Source organism: Vicia villosa, linkage group LG1 (genome assembly GCF_029867415.1).
Source record: "Vicia villosa cultivar HV-30 ecotype Madison, WI linkage group LG1, Vvil1.0, whole genome shotgun sequence".
Classification (NCBI taxonomy): Eukaryota; Viridiplantae; Streptophyta; class Magnoliopsida; order Fabales; family Fabaceae; genus Vicia; species Vicia villosa.
This window is the reverse complement of record NC_081180.1, coordinates 219,703,475-219,727,849: the sequence shown is the minus strand read 5'-3', so window position 1 is coordinate 219,727,849 and position 24,375 is coordinate 219,703,475. Positions and strand designations below refer to the sequence as shown.

Sequence of the window (24,375 nt, the reverse complement as noted above, 5' to 3'; positions counted from 1 at the left end):
ATCGAGGCAACATCGAGGGACGAGATCATTTTATTCGTAGGCAACTCGAAGGGACTATGATATTTTATCGAAGGGACTATGATGATTTGAATTCGTAGGCAGCATGTGCTAAGGTATCCCTACGCTCGAAGGGACTTGACTATTTGATCGAGAAGGCAGCAAAAGAGTGATTACCTTAAAGGTGAGTGTGTGTAGCAATCACGTGAGTTCAGTTCGAATATTTATCTTTGCAGTTTATGAGTTATGTTCAAATATTAGTTGTCACTCCCTACTTTACTAACCACGCAGTTATATATCATACAGAAAAATAAAATGCGGAAAGTAAATGTTCTACGCTATTACAAAGCTTCGGGAATGGGGAATACATGATAAAAACCGGGGGAGGTGCGAGAAAGTAAAGTGCGAGGAAATAAAATCCTAATTAACTATTACATCCAAAAAACTTTGCAACCTATACATCATTTCTAGAATTTAAATAAATAATAAAAACGATAAAAAACGATAAATAAACAAGCATGCGTCAATCAACGGAGTTTGAGATGAGAAGAGAATCGGGAGGAATTTGAAATTAACGAAGAAATCTTGAATTTGAAATTAATAATAAAAAAACCTAATTCTAACGATTATTAATTAAAAAATTCGCTAAAGTTAATTATTTATTTATTTATTTAGGAGACAAGCTAAAATTAATTATTTATTAAATTAACTAAATATTAAATTAATTTTGAATAAATTATTTTGTTGGAAAACTCTAATATGAAATCCTAAATTACATTAATTAAACTAAAAAAGTAATAGTTAAATACTAATCCTAATTTTATTAAATTATTTAACCTAAAAAGCTAAAGTGATTAAATTTATTTAATTAAAATCCTAATTATGAAATTCTCAAATATTAAATGATAACAACAAAAATAGCACACAAAATAGAAACAAAAACAAACCTAGAAGCGCAAGATCCAGTGTGTGTGCACCCTGGAGGAACATGGTGTGTCTGCAGCCTCCTGGACTTAGGATTGCATTGATCTGGAGATCTAATAGCTGAGGCGTGATGGTGCACCGTGTGTACATGAAGATGTTTGTGCTGGATCCAAGAGCAAATAATTGTTAAAATAAAATGCCCAGGGGAAGACTCGAACTCAGGTTTGTTGGGTGATGGACCCAATCTCTTGCCTTCTGCGCCAATCACATTAGTTGTTTGTTAATTGATTAGAAAAAAATAAATAAGAAAAATAATGAAGTGAATTGAATTTTCAAAAGTCAAAGCGTGGGGCCCATGTTGGTGTGCATAGACGAATCACGTGCAGAGAGAGAGCTGGGTTGTTGACTAACGAACGGAAACACGCCACACGTGATGAGAGAGATCACGTTGTTTACTGTCCAATGAAATCATTCCATGCCTGGCTTACTACTGTTCATCATCGTTCTCCCATCTACAAGGCCCAGATTAGCTACAGTTTTGTTCCTCTTTTGCTACGACTTCTGTTAATGAATTTCATAGCAAATGCTGGAAACACCAAAAACTCAAAGAAACACGTTAAACAAAATCAAATAGTGCCCAGATCCCCTAAATCGTATGCTGCGGTTTCAATGGACTTGTTAGTTTTCCTCGAAACGGTCTAAAAACATGAATTAGAAGAACAATGACCTTCGTGCCCTAACAATGGCAAAGCTTGAATCCTGCGTCGAAGCTTACGAAACAAGGCTCAAAAACATTCTAAATATTATCATGAATACGAATATGTGATTTAAATCCATTAAAAACGCATGAATTGTCGAAATCAAAAAAAAAAATTTTGAACAAATCGAAATCAAAATTTTAAAATAACAACAAACCGTGAGAGTCGTGTGAGCTCTTCCTACGTGCTTCAGTCTTCAAGAACAATATGTATGTACTCCTGGGGTCTCTAGGAGTATGAATGACTGCTCGGAGTTGGCTGAATCCTTCTGGAAACTATTGTTTTGTCGTGCCCTAGTTTCTCCAAGGTTTGAAGGTTTAGAGCTTGTTTTGAGGCAAGGGTTTTTCGTGAGCCCTAATGCTGAATTAATTCAGGTTATATAGAGGTTGGAATTAGGTTAAAAGATTGGAGAAAAAAATCCATGATTGAGAGATTGACTCTTTGATTGAAGATTTGATTCAATTTGCATGCAATTCTTTCTATTCTTGCACCATATTTATTTCTTGCATATTTTCACGATTTTCTGGCCCTTGTGTGATGATTTGGACTTGAATAAGTGAATGGAAATATTTTGTGTGAATTTAATTGAGTTCTTTTTTATTTTATTTGATTTATATTGAATTTAAGTAAATAAATCCAAAAATAAATATAATAAAGCCATAAAATAAATGTCAAATAGTCTTTGGGCCTTTAATGAGTTTACTATCACGTGGGAAAATCAAAAGTTCAAGCCCAATACTCAAATATTGAAAACTTGCCAATTAGGGTTTCACACTTTCTTTGAAAATCGACTAACTTGTACCAAGCGTATCTCCCTCAATATTTACCCTATGAAGGTGTTTTAAGACTTTTTAGAAAGCTTAAAGAGTCCTCTGAAAGTTCTTTTTGGTTTCATCTTAATTGAGCTTACCATGTTCAAGTTATGAGCTTTGAGAAAAAATGCCTTTTGGCGATCTTTTAGAAGGACCTGTAACGTATTAGCTCATATCTCTCAAATGAAGCATTTTTAGACTTGGCATGTGAGAGACAAAGTTGTAGAGAATGAAATTTCCTTGAGAATAGGATTTGGATGGACCATTTTTGATAAAGTATGAGAGAGTTATGAATAGTCAAAGTTGGGTTGAGTTTTTAGTTAAAAACCCTAAATTAGCAACTTGGGATTTGTTGATTTCTGATCTTTCCTTGATGAATCATAATCAATACTTGATAAAATGATGAACCTGTCATTAAAATGTTGATGTTGACCAAAAATCAGAAGTTTTGACTGTGGTTTGACCATAGTTTGACTTTTAGGTTAATCAGTCGATTATTGATCTTTTGAACTGTAAACTGAGCAATCTTGTGAATCAGAGCTTGAAACTTGCCATGGAGATAATTTGAAACATCATAAGCCATATGAGATGTATTTGAGCCTTTGATTCATTGACTTTCTTTAGAGAAAGCAAAACCCTAGTTCAGGAGCTTATTGTTTAGAAGAGTATGCCTTTGAGTCTTGATCTTTAATATGAGCTTGAATAGGGAAATGAGATGGGAAAATTTTGGGGTATGACAATGGGAAACAGCTACCTGCACACACAACAGGTGTGGCAGGTGTGGAAAAGTGTGAAGTTGACCAATGTAGCGACGTGGTTTCCACTTCGCTACATTAAATGCTTTTTTTTTTAAAATTTAATCACGCAGGATGTGTTTGGTTTTATTGGTTTTATATAATTAATTAATATATAATAAAATATATATATATAATAAAATATATATAATAAAATATACTCCCTCCGTTCCTTTTTAAGTGTCGTTTTAGCAAAAAGCTCTTCAACCAAGATAGTGGATTATTAGAGTTACATTTTCTATTATACCCTTATTTATTTTTCTCTTTCCAAATAAATTCAATCATACACTCTCTTTTTCCAATAACTAATTGAAAAATTTAAGGTGGAGTTATTGAGAAAATAAGGGTATAAATGACAAATTATAACATTAAATTATAAAACGACACTTAAATAGGAACAAAAAAATTCTTCTAAAACGACACTTAAAAAGGAACGGAGGGAGTATATAATAAAATATATATATATATATATATATATATATATATATATATATATATATATATATATATATAATAAAATATATATAATAAAATTTATATATAATAAAATTTATATAATAAAATCTATAAAATAAAATTTATAAAACAAAATCTATAAAATATAATTTATATAATAAAATTTATATAATAAAATTTTATAAAATAAATTCATATAATAAACTTTATATAATAAATTCAATTAAATAAAACTAAAAATTTAAAACTAATATTTTAATGATTTAAAATGTAGAATAATTTACATAAAAATAAATTAAAAACAAATAAAATACAAAATGTTTTTAAGAGGCATCATCCGGAAAATAATTATCCGGATTTAAATCATCAACCACTCCGTCATCCTCCGGCTCTTGAGGAGGAGCATTACTGTAATTTCCACCTCCTTGAATAAACCGTCTCATCTGCTTCTCCATCTCAGCTTACTTCTTCATAATGCCCTCTATCTGCCGTGCATGCTGCTCCTCCATATCAGACTGCTTCTTCCGCATCATCTCCATCTGGGCCTCATTTTCGCGTCTCGCCAATTGCATTATTAATTCAGTTTGTTCCTGTGTCAGATTTGGTTGACGCGATCCACCCTCTCCATCCTGAACTCTTTGAAACAGATTGCGGTCACCACGTCTATTGCTGGACGCCAAGTTTCCAGCCCCTAAAAAGCAACCATTAGGCCCTTTTTCTTTAATAATCTCACACCAAATATAGTGATCAACATCCGAGTTAAGCGGCTCCCCCTCTGATGGCATGAATTGAGGATTATTTTTCAGAAAAATGGCAAGTCGTCTATCATATTCTTCCTGCACACATATTCAATAAAAAAAATTTAAGTTAAATATTTAAATGCATATTTAATTGTACTAAATAAATATGTACATACTATAAATTAAAATATATTAAAAAGTTGCCACGTGATTTTCACGCCACAACTTATGATTTGCCACATGATTTTCACGTGGCAATTTATCAATTGCCACATGAAATTCACGTCACAAATTTTGTATTAATTTTAAAAAAATAAACAACGTAAATTTCACTTACAAGATACATCTTCGTGCGCTCGTCGACAAAACCTCCCGATCTCCTTGTCCGGGTCCTCGAAATAAGCTCAGGCATCAATGGTCTTCTCCCCAACTCCTTAGCCTAAATAATATAATTAAAAATAATTAGTAAAATATATTATGAATAAAGATGTAACTTAAAAATTTTAAAATTTTTACCAATTGTCGAGCATGCTCTGCGGTGCTAATACTTCCAACTATGTTGACACAACTGCCCTTTTCAGATGCCCTCATCTTCTTAAAAGTTTCTGATTTAGCCCGGAATTCTGGAGTCCTCCAATATCTAACAAGCTCCTGAAAAACCTCCTCGCCTATCTAGTTAGGACGGATGCCATGAAGCTCATAATTCTCCCTTACTCGTCGCAGCATATCAGTCATTCTTTTAGAGCATCTGGTATTGAAAACTTTCTGAACCATTTTTTCACTCAATGGATCCCAAATATTATCTTTTTATTATAAACATAAAAAATGTAATTTCTATATATGCAAAAATAATTATGTTTTAAAAATATTTTCATAATTTTCATAATTCTGTTTTTTATTTATATATTTATACATTTTCGTACATATATTTATACATGAACAAAAGATAATACTTAACTATATAAATTAAACTTAGACAAAAAACAGAATATATAAAAATTTATATTAAACTTAGACTAAATAAATTTATTTAGTTAAGAAAAACAGAATATATATATATATATATATATATATATATATATATATATATATATATATATATATATATATATATATATATATTAAAGTTAGATATTCTGAAATAAATATACAGAATAAACTCACAACCACATATAAATTTATATATACTGAAATTTATATACTAAATTTATAAACTCACATCCACACATTTTTGTATATAAAAATTCATTTTCACAACTAAATAAATTTATTTCAGTATATATATTCTGTTTTTTTTTATATAAATTAAAATTAAGTATATTAATTAAACAAATATATATAATCAAAATATAAATCAATTAAAACCTAACTAACAACTAAATAAATCACAATAAAAATAAAATTAAAAAAATTACTAAAATACCTCTTCTTCAAATCTCCTTCACTCTTGTAGTACTCTTCTTCACAATTCTTCAATCTTCAATCTTCAATTCTTCAAAAAAAACCCTAAATTAAATTAGAAACTTAAAAGTTCTTAAAAAATAAAATTATACAAATAAAAAATAAAATTAATTACCTTAGATTCGTATTTGAGAGAGTGTATTGAGACAACAATGGAGGAAGAACAGGAGAGGGGGATTTGGAGCTTTAGAGGAAACAGTGGGGAGGGGGCGTTGGGTTGGAGAAGAAGAACAGGGAGAGTGTTTAAGTTTTTGTGTTGTTTCTGAAACGTGAAACGTATATGTGTATTCGTTTTGTTATTAAATATATAAGCACATCAGCGACGTGGTCCTTACGTCGCTACTTTGCCATGTGGTTACCACGTCGCTACACTCAAACGGTCATAATAATAATGACACACTCTGCCACATCTGTAAGAGTGGCAGAGTTATTTTCCCAAGTAATAAGTTGCGACGTGGGCCTAACGTCACTACTAAAATTACTAAAATTTTAAAGAACAAGCTACTACTAAAGTTTGTATTTTTTTTTTATTTTTCCTTTTTAGTAGCGACGTGACTCACACGTCGCAACTGTTTTTACAAAAATGCAACCTCTGACACGTCTGATTATAACGTTGGATTGATTTTTTTATTATAAAAGTTTGTTGCGACGTGGGAAACACGTCGCAACTACTCACGTGTGAAACATGCCGCTAATTAATGTCGCAGGGGAACATATTTCTTGTAGTGGAAGGAGGGAACTATTTGGCTCGCAATTCTTTGGAGCATTTGGTTAAGAAGGAATGAAATTGTCTTTAACAACGCGTTTTGGAACTCTAGAGATGTCGTGTGGAGTTGTAAATCTCTTATATGGAGATGGTCGTTTATCGAAAATTATTTGTGCCAATTGTAATTTCTATGAGTTTAGCAATAACCCATTGTTTTACTTAAGCTAGATTTCAATAGGAGTGTAATTTTCTTTCTTGGGGGAGACCTTGTACTCGTTGTATCTTGTTCTTTGAGTTAATATAATTGTTTCTTGCTTTTAAAGAAAAAAAAAGTATGTCAAAAAGAAAGTCCATTTAGGAGCATGTTCAACATGGTGAGATTCAATCAAATCAAGTAAGAAAACACCTATAAGAAGTATCCACACCTCTAAGATGCCACACCAAAAGATTTCCCAAGTGTTCAAGTCAATACAACAAGTACAAGATTAAACCCAAAACCAAATATTCATCATGTTAAAGGAATTGACTTGGACAAGGAAAGAATGATGATATGAAATCAAATTAGAAGTAAAACGAGTCTCTTGGAGACTTCTCCATCATGTCAAGAAAAATATTCATTATGGTTGCATAAATGAAAACCCTCAAAGTTGTCACAAGCAACCAAATATGTATACAAACAAAAGAGGAATCGAGCCTCAAAATATCCAATCAATTGAGAAAGCAAAATACATTTTTAGAGACCATATTTTCACACTTTAGATCATCAATGAAGCATCTTATCATAACCAAAATTTTAGTTTAAAACTCATTGGTTTAGGTCCTCAATCAAGTCATACAAGAAAACCTATTAACAAAGCATACATGCAAAGAATCACCTTGGAAAAAATATCAAAAAAATTATAAACATTTTGGAAAAATATAAAAATTGATCCCAACATCCTATAGTTTATAAAATATATTTTTATGTATTTTTAGCTTCACTTAAAAAATAAAAATCATTTTTTAAACAAAGATGGTGCAAGTATCAAAATTGGAGAAAAGACAAGTCTGCCTAGAGTTTAATATCACTTTCTCAAAAAAAAGTCTGCAAGCGGAAAAGTGAAACTCAGTCAATGAAAAACATGGATGCCGGAGCTGACCTCCGGTCATCCTCTCTTGTGATAACCCTGCCAAAGCTATATCAACACGCCCAGATATCCACGAACCCTATACTATCCCACTCAAATTTTTGTGTAGATCACAAATCCGACCTCGGTTTCACGAGAAAATGCCTTAAACATGATGAACCAAACCCAATGAGTCATGCCCTAACTCACCGGAGTTTAGAGAACCAAAGTAAACCAGTCTATTATGGGAGATTCTACGGTGCATTCGCCCATTTGACTTCAGTGGTGAAGTCACTGCAATTGTCCAATAGAATTAAAGCCCTAATCAACCCTAATTAATTCTAAGTTAAATTAAGCCACATCAGCTCTATGGTAAAATAACTTTACTGTGGGACCCATTTTTAAAAAAAACTTTTGATTATTGCATATAAGTCCCCATTCATTTAATAATATCTTACAAATTAAAATTAACTTTTATTTTATTAGATGATAATTTATTTTAAACACAAATTATATTTTTTTCTTCAAATTCGTTCATCTTGTTCTTTCTCCCAACTTCCCAATCGAAGAAATCAATTTGAAACCCTAAATCCCTAAATTCCTCCACTGCGATGTCGCTCTCCTACTCCAACTTCTTCCTCGATGATATCTCTATACAACGAGGAAACCTCCAACATCTTATCCGGAGATTTGCCGGCGGAAAGCTTCTCTGATGTCGATTTGTCTCCGCCGTCGGAGGAAGCGTTCGAGCGGCCGAAATCTACGGGCTTAATGTACTTGCAGAAAGTATCCAGGTACCAATCATTTTCATTTTCTCAGAATCTTCAATTGATTGTTAACAAGAATGCATATGAAAGGTAAGTAATAGGACGTAATAACTTTTTCGATGTCTTTTCCAGGACGATTCAGAAATCATCAGTCGTTATCTTGTGCTTGTAAGGGATCCAATAATTCCAACAGCCAATAAGCCTTTTAAGGTGACAACTCATTTTAACCCTTGACTATATACATTCACAGTTGTAGATTCCCTCGAACCATTATCGTTCTCATTCATTATTTTTCAGACAAGCATTGTGTTTACATTGGATCAAGGTCTTAGGGTTGATAAGATATAGGCTTATATTTGTGACTTGACCCTTTATTCCAGCTCAATGGAAGCCTGGTCATTATTGCTGAAAACGTTATAGGCTCGATGAAGATTGATGAGAACAGTGAATCCATACTACATCATGGGCAAAGGTACAGTGCTGCCTAGTAATTCTATCAATGCCGTGATTCTGTAATCCCTCCTGATCCTAGCCATCGGTAACAATAATTATAATTTGCGAGCTTCTTGTTCCATTTGCATTTTACTGATGTTTGTTTGTTTACATCTTCTATTTAAATGACTTTTATGGTTCACTGTTAGTTACTATTGGTTACTGATAATTTATTTGCCAGTTTCTGTTTTTTATCTTTACTTAGTAGAACCATGTCCATGTTGTCCTGAAACACAAGATCTGTTTATTTCTCACTGTGTTACTGTTATGTGATGTTTATAGAAAAAATTTAGAGAAATAGAATCATGCATCTATAGCCGTTTTCATTTGTTTTAACACGTGATTGGCATATGTATATCAGCTCTGGATATACATCTAGTCGATGTTTGTGACTAATTGTCTAAATCTTTTTAAATAGGATGTGTACATAGTGAAACTCAGTTATGGAAATTTTCTTACCTCCTAGTCTGTCATTTCAGGAATTTCCTAATCATGATGTTGGAAAGCAAGTAAGTGATGTATCAGTTGAAAATCCTGTTTTCCAAATATTTTATTGGACTTTAATGTTGATTTTATGCATTGTTTTAGACTTTGAAAAACATGCTGTGGTATTTGTATGTACAAAAATATATATACTGGAATTAAATAAAAAATTCAAGAGTTATAAGAAATAAAAACATGTTTAACCTTATTTCTCACTCTTTCGGTCTTTCTTTTTATTTTCACTTCTTGTTAACTAAAAGACCTATCTTCTTGCAGAGCTAATGGAATTGAAAACTGGTTATTTCAGTTTGAGACAACTAAAAATTGCAACCAATAACTTTGATCATCAAAATAAGATTGGTGAAGGAGGATTCGGACCCGTTTACAAGGTAAACTTGGATAATCTGTAAGATAAATGTACTTGAGAAATATAAAGCTTTTGAATGGTTGTCCTAAATTATGATATTGAATGCATTGCCTATCCACAGGGGATAATGCCAGATGGTGATGTGATTGCTGTTAAACAACTCTCATCTAATATATATATGTCAGTCCTCCTCAAACCGCCACTAAAGAGACCCTTGAAGCTTTTTTTTTCTCAGGTAATTTCTATAACTTTGCTTCTGATATTTGAGGTTGTTGTTCAAGGTGTTTTTAACATGGTGGTGTTTGGTAATAGGCAAGAGATGCTTATTATAGAGGAGAGACTTTGATAGTTGATAACATGTTTGATATAGTTAAGGTATATCTTTCTCCCCCAATTCACCACTTGTGCTTCTTACTTCTTAACTTGTTGTTATATTACACTGTTCTTAATCTTACTCATATTATGGAAGCAGTTGAAGCTTAAGTGGTATGGTTCCAAATCAGTTGTTAAGTATCCTCGATGCAGTATCGGGAGGAAATCAACTTATGTTGATGTTGAGGTAATTTTTTTATTGTGAGCATATATACCAGATGTTTGTTCTATTTAAATTGGTCTTAGAGTTTCCGGAGGAAATACCTATTGGATTGGGTGTGTTGAATATTCTGTTTGATGGAATATTGAGTGATAGAATGAAAGGTTTTTACAGAAGGTAACTCTTTTTTCTTTTTAGCCTGTGAATAAGTTAATGACCACATGGACTAAGCAGCAAGGATATCCTGTTGTATCTTTTAAAGTCAATAATCAGAATTTGGAGTTTGCTCAGGTACCATTGCATCCAACCTTTTCATTAGTTCCTTGTCCTAGTTATTTTCAGAGAGAAAACCCTTTATGTGTATTGTAACTTGGGAGCCTTGTTGTAACGCCCGGAAATTCGATTATTCGCTTAATTTAGACTTTTGGACTGTTTATGGAATTTTTCGTGTTTTGGAACGATTTAGTCGGTATTAGTTCGAGATAGCGGATCGACAATTAATCAAGATTTTTAATATTTTTAGTATTAGAAATATTATTAGAGTGTCGGGTATTATTTTGGGAATTTTCAGAGCAAATAAAATTAGACCTTAAAATAAGAGTTAACGAGTAAATCGGGAGTTTTAATAAAATAAATTAGATGGGCTGAGTGTTATGTTGTACATCTAATTTGGTTTTGGCCCAAATTGGAATAATTGAGAAGTGAGAATACAGCTAGGTTTTTAGAAACAGTAACATAACATTTGAAGAAAAAAATAAAAGAACGGCAGGGAGAAGAGGAAATTAGGAGAAGAAAAGAGATACGAGAAGTTGCCGTGAAGAGAATAACGGAAGGGTTACGCGAAGCCGGAAAGCTTGGATTCAACTGGAATTGTAGAGCGGACTCCGAATATAAGGTAAGGGTGGAGCTCTTGCTCTATAAACGGGGATATGATGGACCGTATGTGGGGTTTAGGGAATTAATATTATCTATTTGTTCCGGTTAATTTCGTGATATGTGTGATAATTGATGTTCTGCTAATTTTGGTTGTGTTAATCTCGTGTGATATGATGCATATATTTTTATCCTGAAATACGGGTGGCGGTCTGTTATGAATATCATTGTACCAATTTTCGTTTCTATCTTATATTTATACCTTATATTCATGTACATAACAATTTGATAGTAATAACAATATGCTGTATACTGTTGCGGCGAGCTAAATGGAGTATCAATTTTGCGGCGAGCTAAATGGAGTATCAATGTGATAATACAGTAGCTATACTTATGTACTAATTTGAGAATCACTATTCAAGTTATTGATATAGTAAATAATAATAATAATAATAATAATAATAATAATAATAATAATAATAATAATAATAATAATAATAAGTAAATATTATTAGTATAATAATATTTTTAGGACTTTTGAGTAAGAGATAATATTGAGTTATTTGGCCAACTTAGGTGATTTTCAATTCTATTAGAGTTGTCAATAGGATTGTCAGAGTTGTTTCCGAGATATTTAGAGTTAAGTCTGATAAGCTGTAAAGATTAAAATTGAAGGTATTTGACCCTTTAGAGTTGTTCTATTATTACTTGAGTCAGACCATTAGGTTTATAAGAGTTACTCTTATATGTAAGAGTTATCAGTTGAAGATTTTTGGGCACCTTAGAGTTGTAGGGATTACTATAGAGTTATTTAGAGTTCCTTGGAAGCTCTGTCGAGTTATAACTATATACCGTTATAACTTTTTACAAGTTAATAATATAGAATAATATTAGGATTGTTCGAGAATAATTCGATAACCGTTGTGCTTGCGGTGTTTTTGGTGATGTTGCGATGTGACGTATTTTTGTGAGTTTTGTGAAGTATGGCGATGTTTGCATGAATTATCTGTGATGAATTATTGTTGTTGAGTTTTCGTGTGATATATTGCGATGTTGCGATGAGTTTTTGTAAATTATTGCGAAGCGCAGGATTTAAGGTGACGATTGTTTATCAATAATTATTGATATATTTTGGCGATGTAGGCGAATGCCTTTGTGACGATGCTTGGCGACGTATTTTTGATTTGTTGCATTTCATCAGTGTCTCATGATTTGCATGTTTTAGCGACGGCCTGGATTGGCAAATTAGCGACGAAGGCTTATGCCTTGATGCCTCTGTTTAACTGGCAATTGGCGATGGGGGCTGAAGCCCTGGGTACCACATGCATGTGCATTGTTAGAGTCGCATTTCATTTGTGTGATTATGATGTTATGTGGTTTGATGTGTGAATTTATGTGACTTGTTGGGAACTTTGAATATGATCGTATGTGAGATATTGTGATTTGTGTTGTTGATTGAAACAGTGAAGTAAACTAGACGGTAACGATTATACCGCAAGGCGATAATTATTATAACTTGAACCTGAATATACTGTTTATCATCACCCTGTTTATATTGTTTGATATCTCACCCTTTTTTTTGTTTCGCCGTTACCTTTATACTGGTAACGTGCAGGTGATAGCTTGATGAAGATTTAGACGTTGTGAGTTGAGTCGGTGGTCGCTCTGATACGTAGCACTCGGGGGGGATAAATGCGTGTTTTAATAATTTGTTACTTGCTAAATTTTTAGTGATGTTTTATTGTTGAATTGTAGCCTAAAGCTATATTGCGAAGATGTTATGATTAAATTGAAAATTGTGAAGATTTGTGAATCCGCTGCGAGATTAAATAATTTTGTTTAATGAAGTGATTTCGAGGATTAAATTAAATGTTATAATTGTTCGTTTTAATTATATGTGCTATGTATCTGTGATGAAGGCATGAACACCGAAAATGATTTAAATGACGAAATGTGACATCTCAATTGTTGATAAATTTTTTGAATAACTCTGATTTTTCGTTATAATTATCGAATAATTTATCGGGTAGAATTGGGGTGTTACACTTGTATGTTTATTGGCAGTCACAATTCTTGTCGAGTGGTGCTCAAAAGGGAAGGCCAATGGATTGTTCCAACAACACTATGCTTTGGCTCTATCCACGCCAGTATCTATATTTTCTGTGTATTTGGCTGTGTCAGACCTTCATATATCAATCTAACGTTGCAGTGACGCACAATTTAAAATTGATGCATTGCACCGTGAACAACATTCCGCTGATGGGGTTATTTCAAATTTAGATGCACATCTTTGACTAGTTTGAAACTAATTTATATATAGGAAGAAGTGTTGGATAGAGCCAAAAAAGCAAAGGAAAAAGCAGCACGTGAAGCTACAGAGGCACAACCACAGGGTCTTGTTATTCCTTCCTACTCATACATTGGAAATAATGTTCTGATGCTGATTCTGCTGTTGTGATTGCAGATAGTCTTAGGAGAGAGAAGTCCACAAAAGGCTTTTAAATACACAGGAACTACTTGTTTTAATACCGGATCCTTTTCGATGGATAGTTCATTTGTAGCGTACCATCCTTGCTCTCAGGAAGTTGAATTGTCATCCTTGTGAACTGAATATGGTTCTTTTTGGTTCTCATCCTCAAAATATCAGCATGTTGAATGTGCCTGCTTCATGTTATTTTATTTATCACATATAAAATCGATGCAATGAATGGAGTGGGGGATCTGGTATTGCTGCTTTTTGGGAGGGTTGAAGTCACTGCTATCTTGTTTTTTTAGTAGGAATGTACCTAGTCTAGTTGAGGAGGTAGTCTATCTTTAATTTAGATAATATTTACAAGGCTATTCATGTAACATAATATTCGAAACTGTTATTTGGATAGTGCAATCTTCATTGTCATATGCAGTTGAGTTTTATATGATCCATTTTGTGTCCTCTCTTTAACAATAAATCTCAAATTCTCATTAATTATCTACTAAATTCAGAAGTGTATTTGATGTTTGAAGAATTTGCACTTTTGCATTAGCATCCTTACTTGCTTCCACTACCAACACATCTTCTAGCCAATGCATGTTTACAATAAATAGGAGTAACATAAATTTAAGGACATATTCTACATCTTCAATTTCTACATAAAAAACAAGAACACAACTAAGATTAAATTAAGGACATATTCTATATCTTCAATTTAGAACCAAGAACACAACTAAGAGAATTAACTTCATAAATCCTAACATTATTGACGGCAAGAGAATTAACCTCATAAATCCTAACCAAAAATTTGTTTCTAAATAATAATAAGTGAAAACTTAGAAAATAATAATAATTATTATTATTATTACTATTATAATAATAATAATAATACAAATAATATTTATAATAATAATAATAATAATAATAATAATAATAATAATAATAATAATATTAAAATCAGATCAGATTTTAGTGCTCAAGACTTTTACATAATAATCATTTAACACTAATAAAATCAATTTATTTCTAAATATGATCCACAATCATTTAAAATCTAATTCGTTATTACTCTTTTACAAAATATAGAAAATAAAAATCAAATTATTTATTTAAACTAATAAACTACAAATTTTTATTTAAATAACATAATAATGCATAATTAATGCATACATCTAATTATACTAATCTAAGAGACAAAATTAAATGATAGTCCAATATAGCTTAAATAATTAATTTTCGTCCCATAAAAAAACTTTTTTTTTCTTAATTATAATTAATTATACTAGAATTCAACTCTATGTTAGTATTTAGTTGCAAATAAAGGAGACTTGAATTTCTCCTAATAAATTTATTATATAAAACTAATTAAAATATCATAAAAAAGTTGCATATTAAAATAATTTTAATTCAAATTATTATGCATAGTTTCAATAAAAAATAGTAATTAAAAAAAAATCTCAGTATCAAAATTTATCAAAACAAATCAAAATCACTACAAATCAAAATTTATATAATAGTTCATAAGTTTTTTTTATTCTTGTTTTGTGACAACTACAAAAGTTTCTATTTTTTTAACATCTCACAATGCCCCCAAAAGTAAGGGAGACACAATATCATCTCACCTAACAATGCATACCCAGTAAGAGAATAAAATTGGATACATACTGCCTATGACCTTCAGATGATGATATCAATACTTATCTACAAGCCTATAACATATATGAGGGGAAAAATGAATTTCTTTTGAAGAACTATGTGATTATTACCTGTCTACTTTTTCCAACAATAACAGGATCGATCATGATTTCGAGTGTTATTGGGCATAGAAACTCATAAGGGATGACCAAAGAAGTGCTTCTTACAAACATCTTATTAGGCATGGCAGGATCATTATCAAGAACAACACTGGTTACTGTCTCAACAGGAATAACCTAGGACGACAGACAATCCATTGAAAAATGGCTCTTTTCATCCCAAAACAACACATGTCCGGTCACTAAACAACAACTCTCACTGATCATCAAAATCTCGTTATTCTGACACCAAACCACACTCTTCTTAGACTCGTTCAAGCTTGGTGCACCATTAACTCTTCCGATGGTGTTGAAAGGATTCCAACTCCAAAACCTCCAAGAACAAAAATCCTTATAGAGAAACATCTCAAAGAAGCATCTGATTCTTCAGATTCATCTCATTTGCTTATTCAATCTCTTAGAAAGCTCAAAACAATAGCCTCCGACAGCGAAACGAATCGACTGTGTATTGAATCTGCCGGTGCTATAGAGTTCTTAGCATCAATAGTAACAAAAAACAACTTACATGTACACAATTCTAAGTAAGATATGAGCAATGACGAAGAACTAGAGGAAGCTCGAGATTGTTATCAATTTTTTCTTCAGCAACTAGCATGTTGGAGAGAGCAACAAGGTCGGTAGGCACATCCAATGTGATCTTGAAAGTGGCCTGCAATATTAATTAATCACAATGAATAGTTGGCCAAACCTCAAGGCATTCATCATTAGATACAGTAGCCATAAACCCAAAAGAAACTTATTGTTTGAATATAGTAGCCAAACCTCAGCCACAACCTCAGCCATACAGTAGCCAAACCTCAGCCACAAGCATGTTTGAAGTGTTAGCCACAAGTGTTGTACGCTTCATGACAGATTCTTGACGGCCATCAGGTAATGTCATTGTAAGTTGTGGAAAGTCCATCAGAACCTGAACAATCAGTAAAATGATTTCACCAGCCGAATACCAACAAGCACAAATATTTCATAGAAATAACTTAAAAGGAAGCATACCTAAGCCATTTCTTTTCCACGTTCTCCCCAACCAACGTAAATAACAACAACAGAATTTGAATACTGTAGAGGCGAAAAGGGAAGAATTAAGAGGTCTGCTGAATTATTGAAAAAATTTATAATTAAATCACCATTGTGCCTTGACATGGTGTGTTAGCTAGCTCACCTTAGAAAGAGCTTGACTAATGACAGTTTTTCCACAACCGAAAGCTCTGGGTATGGCACAAGTCCCACCAAGTACTGAGGGGAAAGGGCATCAAGAACACGCTATACAAAACAGAAGTCATTAGGTACAAAACTATCCGAATTTTATCATACACACGGAACAGAATAAAAATTGAGCTTACTTGACCAGTAAGAAGGGGAGTATCAGCTGCAAGTTTTGATGCAACAGGCCTTGGTGTACGTACAGGCCAGCTCTGAAATGGTTACAGTATTTTATGTTATAATGAAGGATAAGGAAGACCAATAATTCAATAAAGCAACAAAAAAAAAAGAGATGGCCACAAACCTGAAGCATGGTGAACTTCTTTTTTACACCTTGAAACTCAAGCTCCAACACAGTATCCTGCAAATAATGGAAAAATATTATCATATATCGCAAAAGATAAAGAGAAGCTCGAGAATGCAGGAAAAATGTGTATACATACATTTAAGCTCGGGAAAGTTGTCATAATAAATATATAAATATGAAGCACAAAGAAAGAGAGGCTGCAAACATATTCTAAACATAAAAATGAAATAATGGACTTAAGAAAGATCTTTTAATATAAACAGAGCTAAATAAACAATAGAAAATAAATTTAAATGACAAACCTTCAAGGAATATTGGCCAGCCGGTGCTACGTAGGTAACCTTTCCCATGGCATCAGGAGGAAGTGCAACACGGTATTCCATTATACTGTTCTCGAAAACAGTCTACAATAGTAAATAATGCATACAAAGAATCAGAAAACAAATCTACAAATAACAACTTATAAGCTAACCTAATTAGCTAGAAAACATACAGCGTACAAGTCTCCACCAGTTAATAGGTCTCCTTCACCTATCACGAATAATAAAATAGAATATCAGAATATGTGGACCTAGTAATATTTGTTTTCTGCATAAAACTTCACCATAAAATGGAACAATATGTACCAATTTTCTTAGGCTGAAATTCCCAAAGTGTATCTTTGTCAAGAGCGGGAACAGAAACACCATGGGGAATATAGACATCAGCAGATATTCTTGCAATGGTTTTCAAAGGCCTCTGTCACAAATAGAAAATATTTAAAATTTGAAAGAACAAACCAGGAAGAGAAAACTTTAAACATCTCACTACAACAGAGTTGAAACGAAAAAGAGAAGCAAAACCCCTAATTCCAATCTAATAGCAACTTACCAGTAACCAACATACATACTCTACAATCACAACATTGAAATATAGGTCGTAATAATAATCAAAGTTAAAAAATCGAAACCTCTTAATCATCAGGTGTGCAAACAGTCTCATTTACTTTCTCTATATTCCCAATTGTACATGGAACCTTCTTTTCGGGAAGCTATAAATACACCCAAAAAAACAAAATCAAAACAAGAAGCAAAACAACAACAACAATGTCAATTAAATTCGATTTGTTAAGAGAAAGAGAACGAGACTGACCTTTTCCCAAACTCGATAGCTCTCTTGACAGCCATCAATTAAGCTTCGCATGAACTTCCGCTTTTCACCCGTAGCCATAGTAGGAGTAAGAGATGTATGGGTTTTGGTGAAATTAGAAAGACAGGTATTCTAATTTGTGTTTGAATAGGTATCTGTTATACCCCAAAATTTGCCCGCATTATTTTTCAAGAAAACTCCAATCTGAAAATTAAGAGTCTCATATAATCATGGATTTTATTTCAACAAATATCCTGACATATGAAATACTTAGTTTTTAGAATTTTTTCTTATACAGTAATTTGGCTTGCAGTTGAATTTATTCTTACGCAAACGCCAAATACTGTTTATTACTTCACACATGCTATTTATTTATTTACAGATAAATAGTACTGACACAATTGGTACAGAGTTAAATCTTTTTGCAGGCGCAGAATCAGTAAACTCATACTGTACTGGTAACAGTAAATATTAGTTATTTATTATGTCTGTGTTTTTCTAACAAGTCATGTAAATAAACTTTCATTTTTCACATAAAACAAAAACAAAAACAACAAAAAAGAAAATTAACTTTGACTGTTGATTTTTCACTCTAACTGCTACGTCAATACCTGGACAGTCAGTCGACAGCCAAACTGCTGGCAGTACAATTCTCAGTGTTTTGTACCATCAATCAAATCAATCTTTCACAATTCAAAATTCCAAGATTTTTGTTCTAGAAGTCTTCTGAATATCACGCGATTAGCAGAGACTCAACACTGCACAAAAATCAGGTACGCTTAACTGTCTCCTACATAAACAGTCCCTGACTAGGGTTTTCTTGTTTTTACAGGAGAAACAAGTTTTTGAGAGCTCAAATGGATTTCATACACATCCATATATCTCAAAGTACCATCATACAAATTTTCAAACTTCAATTCACTCAGACGCACCGTCAGCAGCTCAAACAGTCAACAGACGACCCGTTTGACCAAAAAAGTCAACAGGCAGTCAAAAATGAAATTTTTTGTCAAAGTCCATATTTTGTCAAAGGATTCATCATTTGATCATTGGATGATCAAAATTCATCAAGGAAAGATAAAAAATCAACAAAACCCTAAGATTCAAAATTAGGGTTTTTGCCTGAAAAGTCAACTCAACTTTGACTGATCATAACTCTCTCATCCTCCATCCAAAAAATTCAAACCAAAGCTTATTTTGAAGGAAATTCAATTATCTTTCAAATGACATTAATCCCATGGTCATTGGATTCACCATTTGAAAAATATGATCAAAGACATTACAGGTCATTTTCAAAGTCAACAAAAAGACACTTTTTTCAAAAAGACACACAAGGAGCTTCAAAAATCATTTTGACATGAGACCAAAGGCATTGGTTAGAGGACTCTTTGAGGTTTCCAAAAAGTGCAAGATCTCCTTCATATGACAAAAATTGAGGGATTTACACCTTGTTGAAGTTGGCTAAATTTTGGGAAAATGCATGAAACCAACATTGCTCAAAAATGCATTTTTTTCAAAAGGGGCCAAGTTTTTATGGTTCAAACATCTTTGCCATGTTGTTATGGGCCTCCCACGACAAAGACTAAGCCCACACCATTTTTATTCATTTTTTGCTTGATTTTATCTTATTTTAAGATTAAAATTAAAAGGAAAATGGATGGATAAATGGTAGCTTAACTTCCAAGCATGACTCACCCAAGGAATCTTCATATTTCTGCAGAGAATTGAAGAGCAAGGCAGGTGCATTGAAGACAAGAAGACTTGGTCAATAATTCAAAGCTTTTTTAATATAAAAAATGCAAGAATTCCACAAAGGCAACTAGTTGCTTCTTAGCTTCAATTATAAGCACTCAATGCTTATAAATAGGCTAGCATGCTTCAGCAACAAAGAGAGGACGAATTCAGTAGCATTCATAAGCATATAGCACTCTTGTAACAACTTGTAATTTTCAAAGAAACTTGGAATTCGAATTTTAAGTTTCAGTCCATTTCAATACAAAATAAATATTCAAACACCTTCCTTGAACATCAATAAACGTATCCCAATCAATTGCAAGCCTTGAAGCTCACTAAATCGAGCTATACAGGTCATAATTTGTTCGAACCTAAATCAACTTGTATCTGGTTATTCACACATGCTTAGCAAGATGTAGACATATAATTAAGTTTGGTTTGAGGTGTAGATCATTTCTGGAAACTTAATTGGAGTTTGAACACGTATACACGAAACTACCACTTTAGGGTTCTTCATCTCAAAATTAGGGCTTTCTGAAATAGGCCAAATTAGAGGTTCTAAGTAGTACCATTAGGTTCGTATGGATCAGACGAGTTGAATGGTACCATCGCGCCAAATTTCTTTGCACGTTTACCCCTATTCGTTATTTTGCAGGTCTGAAGCTCATCAATTACAGCGCTCTTTCATAAAAGCGCTGTTGTAATACGGTGAACTGACTTTTTTATAATCGAAAAATGTCGCGGTAAGCAAGAGTCGCCACCGACTTTTATTTTATCCAAACAATATTCGGAAAGGCAAAAAGAAACAGAAAAAACCTTTTAAGAAATCTAAGTTCGGGGGGTAATTTATGCAAAGGGAAGGTGTAAGGCACCCTTTGCATCCATGGTTTTCCATGGGCTCTTAATTGCTTTGCTTGCTCGTTTGTTTAGAAAATGTAGATGAAAGAGATAGGGACTTTAGCTCGTAAATGAGCGTAGCCCTTTTGAAAAATTATGAGAAAGAATATAATGAAAGTTTGAGCATTGCAAGGCAATTAGGGGCAATTACCTTAAACTCAGATGATAGGTCTCTTTTTTAGCCTTTCAGAATGAAAGGGTCTATCCTTGCCATAAGAGGGCAGGAAGCCTTTCGTTTGGAGGTTGAAGGGTCATCGAGATATCGTTCGCCCAAAGACTGACCCATGCCATAGAGGGGCAGGTAGTCTAAGGGGAAAGATCAGAATAGCCTTTCGTAGGCAACCAGAAGATACCTCAGCCTTATTCGTGGGCAACTTTCGAGGGTCGAGGTCATTTGTGTATCGAAGGCAGCATCATTTAGGGTCGTGACCTTTTTATCGAGGCAACATGGCTGAGGTATCCTCATACTCGAGGGACTGGCTATTCTGCAAAAACACAAGGCAACAAGGCAACAGGCAACAAGGCAATAGAGAGGGTTACCCAAAAGCGTGCGTGTGTGCACCAATCACGTGATTATATTCAATTATATTATCTTGTAAATTAGTGAGGCTAATTCAATTTAATGGTTGTCACTCCCTATTTTACTAACCACGCAGATAATATAAGGCAAGAACAACAATAATATGGGGAAGGGGACAATGAAACCAGCGGATCCCTTAGTAGGGTTTGACATAAGTAATAATAAAAGAAGAGATTTAGGGCTACCGACTATTCGAAGCTTTGGCATTTGGCAAACCCTGAAAGGCGGGAAAAATAAGAAGCAATAGTAGGGTGAGTGCATTATCAGTTCAGAGTCAATTAGGGTTAACCCTAATTTAATAAATAAAATCAAATAAACAAAATAAAAAATAGAAAAGAATACTTAACTTTTAATTTGATCTGATATGGTTGGCGGTCGGAGGTTGTCTCGAACATTGACTTTAGTTCTGTGAAAGGCGTGGCGCGCTATCGGGAGAAACCCTGTTGCTAACCCTGAAAAAATGCACAAAGGAAAATATTTTTTCAGTGTATGGCTGACCTATAAACCTTAAAAGAAAACTTATTGTGACCACAAGGATTTGTAAGGTTTCAAGCGCGTTATTGGACAACACCTACCTGAAGATTTTAGGGTTACAAATGAATCAATGTTAACAAACCTAAAAATTAATTATTAGTTTTCAACCGAATTAATTAGCTAATTTAAAATGTGATAACCTTTTTAAATAAAATTAATTTTATGAGAAAAATCGAGTGTTCGAGTAAACTAAATAATTATAAAAATAATATTGTAAGAAAATAATTTTTGTAATTGTTAAAAAAAAGATTTAGAAAGACATTTAAATGAAAAAAAGAGAATAAATATAAGAAAGTTTATGTAAAAAAAAATTAGAAGTAACTTAGCTGAGGTTCTGTGTGATTGGAGTGCGGAAGTCGATAGTGTGCTGCGTGTTCTGGTCTTTTAGATCAATTGGGGTTTTCAGTGAGCGACGCATCGAAACCGCGTCTGACGTGCTGCACTTGAATAAGGCTCGCGTGGTGGCCGGTTCAGAACTACTGAACCATTACTAAGATGTTGTTGATGATGATGCTGTAGATCGCGTTGACAGAAGCGTTGACGTTGGCTGGCTTCGTCGCTTACAGTTTGGTGTGTTCGTCGGAATCGCCATTCGTTGACGTTGTTTCCCAATTCGATCTGCCTCTCTTTTCTGTGTTCCCTTTGAATCCGGTTCGAATTTGCAGGTATTGTGCTTTGAAGATGAAGGCGTTGGAATAATGATGAATTGCTGAAGCGATGATGAATCTACAGGTGATGTGCTTTAAAGATGAAGATACTGGAATAATGGTGAATTGCCGAAGCGATGATGATAGCGATGTGTTTGGTTGTGAAACGATGGCATCTGTTTTGAAGGTCACCGTCGATTGCAAATCGGCAACGTCGATTGCAAATCGGCAACGTCGCAATCTCCACTTCTAATTCTTCTTCTTTGATTCCAACCTGTGTACAAAACAAATAGTAAATCATATGTTTCAGTTCATATATCAGTAGCTCAATAATTTTGTATGAACTTCTTGAATTGCTGTTAGTTTGATCGCCGGCATTTGCGGCAGAGATAATCTGAATCGCCTTCTTTGTTCTTCTCCCAATAGGTTGATGACGTCGTCGGTATCGGTTGATGTTTCTGAAAAGACAAAAACAACAAAAAAAAACCACAAAAGCGAATAACAACCAAAATAATAATATTGATTAATATATTTAAAAATTATTTGATAGAAACTATTTACAGGTTTATGGTATTTACGGTTTGGGAAAGGTAATTGAAATATGGTGATACGGGGTTCATTGAGTTATCGGTGACTATCAAGTATATATTGAGAATGGAATACGTATGTGTGATGGGTTGGAATAATAGTTTATGAATTCACTGTGAAAACCATACTAGTGTTAGTGTATAAAAAAGCAGAGAAAATAGATGTTGGAGAAATTAGGGTTAGAGAATTCCCTCCTATGTACCGTGAAAAAGATGTGTTTATATAGAAATAAAATAGGTTAAATAAAAAAAGAAACTATCAATCTATTTAACTAAATATAATTCAATATTTAAATCAAATTTGATTTGATCTCCATCTTGACATATTTAGTTAATTACATTGATTTTTTCTAAAAATATAAATAAACTATCTAAAAATGTAATATTTTAAAAGAGAGACAAATCTTTTTACATCCTTTTTTTTTACTTTATGATTTTTTGTGTATTTTTATGAATAAGATAGGAAAAAGTAAAGAACAATATTTTTAAAAAGCCTAATATATAAATAATAAAAAACAATTTTTTTGTGATTTTTGTGAATAGAGTAAAATAAAACTAAAATTAGTAAATAAAAGGAAAAAATGTTAGTTGTAGGATTCGAACACATGACCGTATACCCGCAAGTCTTACCTCCTTATTAATTGTGTCATGTCATTTAAAATGAAACTTATAATTATATGAGGGCAAATTTTGGGGTATGACAGCTGCCCCTGTTCAATCTTCTTATACCTGAGGATGTAGATTGGCATGTGTGCCTGTCGGAATCTGAAGGTGAAAGATGATTGAACACTAGAGTACCAAGAAATTTGCCCTAGCTGAAATAGGGACTTTTGTCGGAGATGGGCTTGTAGATGCCATCTGGTAGTTGTTGGAGTATGGATTGTTGCAAAATTTCTGCTTTTGTTGTCTTTTTTTTTTTGAATGTTGAGGAACCGTCAAAGGTATCGACTCAAATCTGTGTTGGGTTATTTAAGGAACCGTCAAAGGTATCGACTTAAATTTGAAGCATATTGTTGAGGCACCGTCAAAGGTATCGACTCAGATATGCAGACAGATTGTATAAGGAACCGTCAAAGGTGTCGACTTATATCTGAAATGTGTTGTTAAGGAACCGTCAAAGGTGTCGACTTAACTCTTGATGTGGGTTGTTAAGGAACCGTCAAAGGTATCGACTTAACTCTGAAGCATATCATTGAGGCACCGTCAAAGGTA

General features: G+C 33.1%; 1 protein-coding gene and 1 pseudogene across 9 annotated transcripts; one reads left to right on the top strand and one right to left on the bottom strand.

Moving 5' to 3' along the window:
• The first annotated feature begins 8,266 nt into the window (after positions 1-8,266).
• LOC131622704 (probable serine/threonine-protein kinase PBL22) lies at positions 8,267-14,151 on the top strand. 9 transcript variants are annotated; one of them, XR_009289989.1, is made up of 11 exons: positions 8,268-8,548; positions 8,654-8,731; positions 8,819-8,993; positions 9,773-9,885; positions 9,985-10,098; positions 10,176-10,238; positions 10,336-10,422; positions 10,594-10,686; positions 13,333-13,411; positions 13,589-13,661; positions 13,733-14,151. XR_009289989.1 is itself a non-coding variant. In XM_058893775.1 (10 exons), the coding sequence occupies exons 5-10, from the start codon at positions 9,778-9,780 to the stop codon at positions 13,546-13,548; spliced, it is 681 nt and encodes a 226-aa protein (XP_058749758.1). In that variant the 5' UTR covers positions 8,267-8,548; positions 8,654-8,731; positions 8,902-8,993; positions 9,493-9,522; positions 9,773-9,777; the 3' UTR covers positions 13,549-14,151. The 9 variants fall into 9 exon arrangements, 7 of the variants coding, with proteins under 7 accessions (XP_058749758.1, XP_058749750.1, XP_058749733.1 ...); XR_009289985.1 differs by having other exon boundaries at positions 8,267-8,548; positions 13,333-13,661; XM_058893775.1 differs by adding an exon at positions 9,493-9,522 and having other exon boundaries at positions 8,267-8,548; positions 8,902-8,993; positions 13,333-14,151.
• Positions 14,152-15,197: 1,046 nt separating this feature from the next.
• Positions 15,198-17,791, bottom strand: LOC131644885 (V-type proton ATPase catalytic subunit A-like; annotated as a pseudogene).
• Between the last annotated feature and the right edge of the window lie 6,584 nt (positions 17,792-24,375).

What these genes read in the sequence shown, in the direction of transcription:
- LOC131622704 (XM_058893750.1), top strand. Translation starts at nt 8,957, where the DNA reads ATGAGAACAGTGAATCCATACTACATCATGGGCAAAG. An exon ending in TGAAGCTTTTTTTTTCTCAG is followed by an intron (nt 10,099 to 10,175) that starts GTAATTTCTATA and finishes GTTTGGTAATAG; the next exon opens with GCAAGAGATGCTTATTATAG. An exon ending in ACATGTTTGATATAGTTAAG is followed by an intron (nt 10,239 to 10,335) that starts GTATATCTTTCT and finishes TTATGGAAGCAG; the next exon opens with TTGAAGCTTAAGTGGTATGG.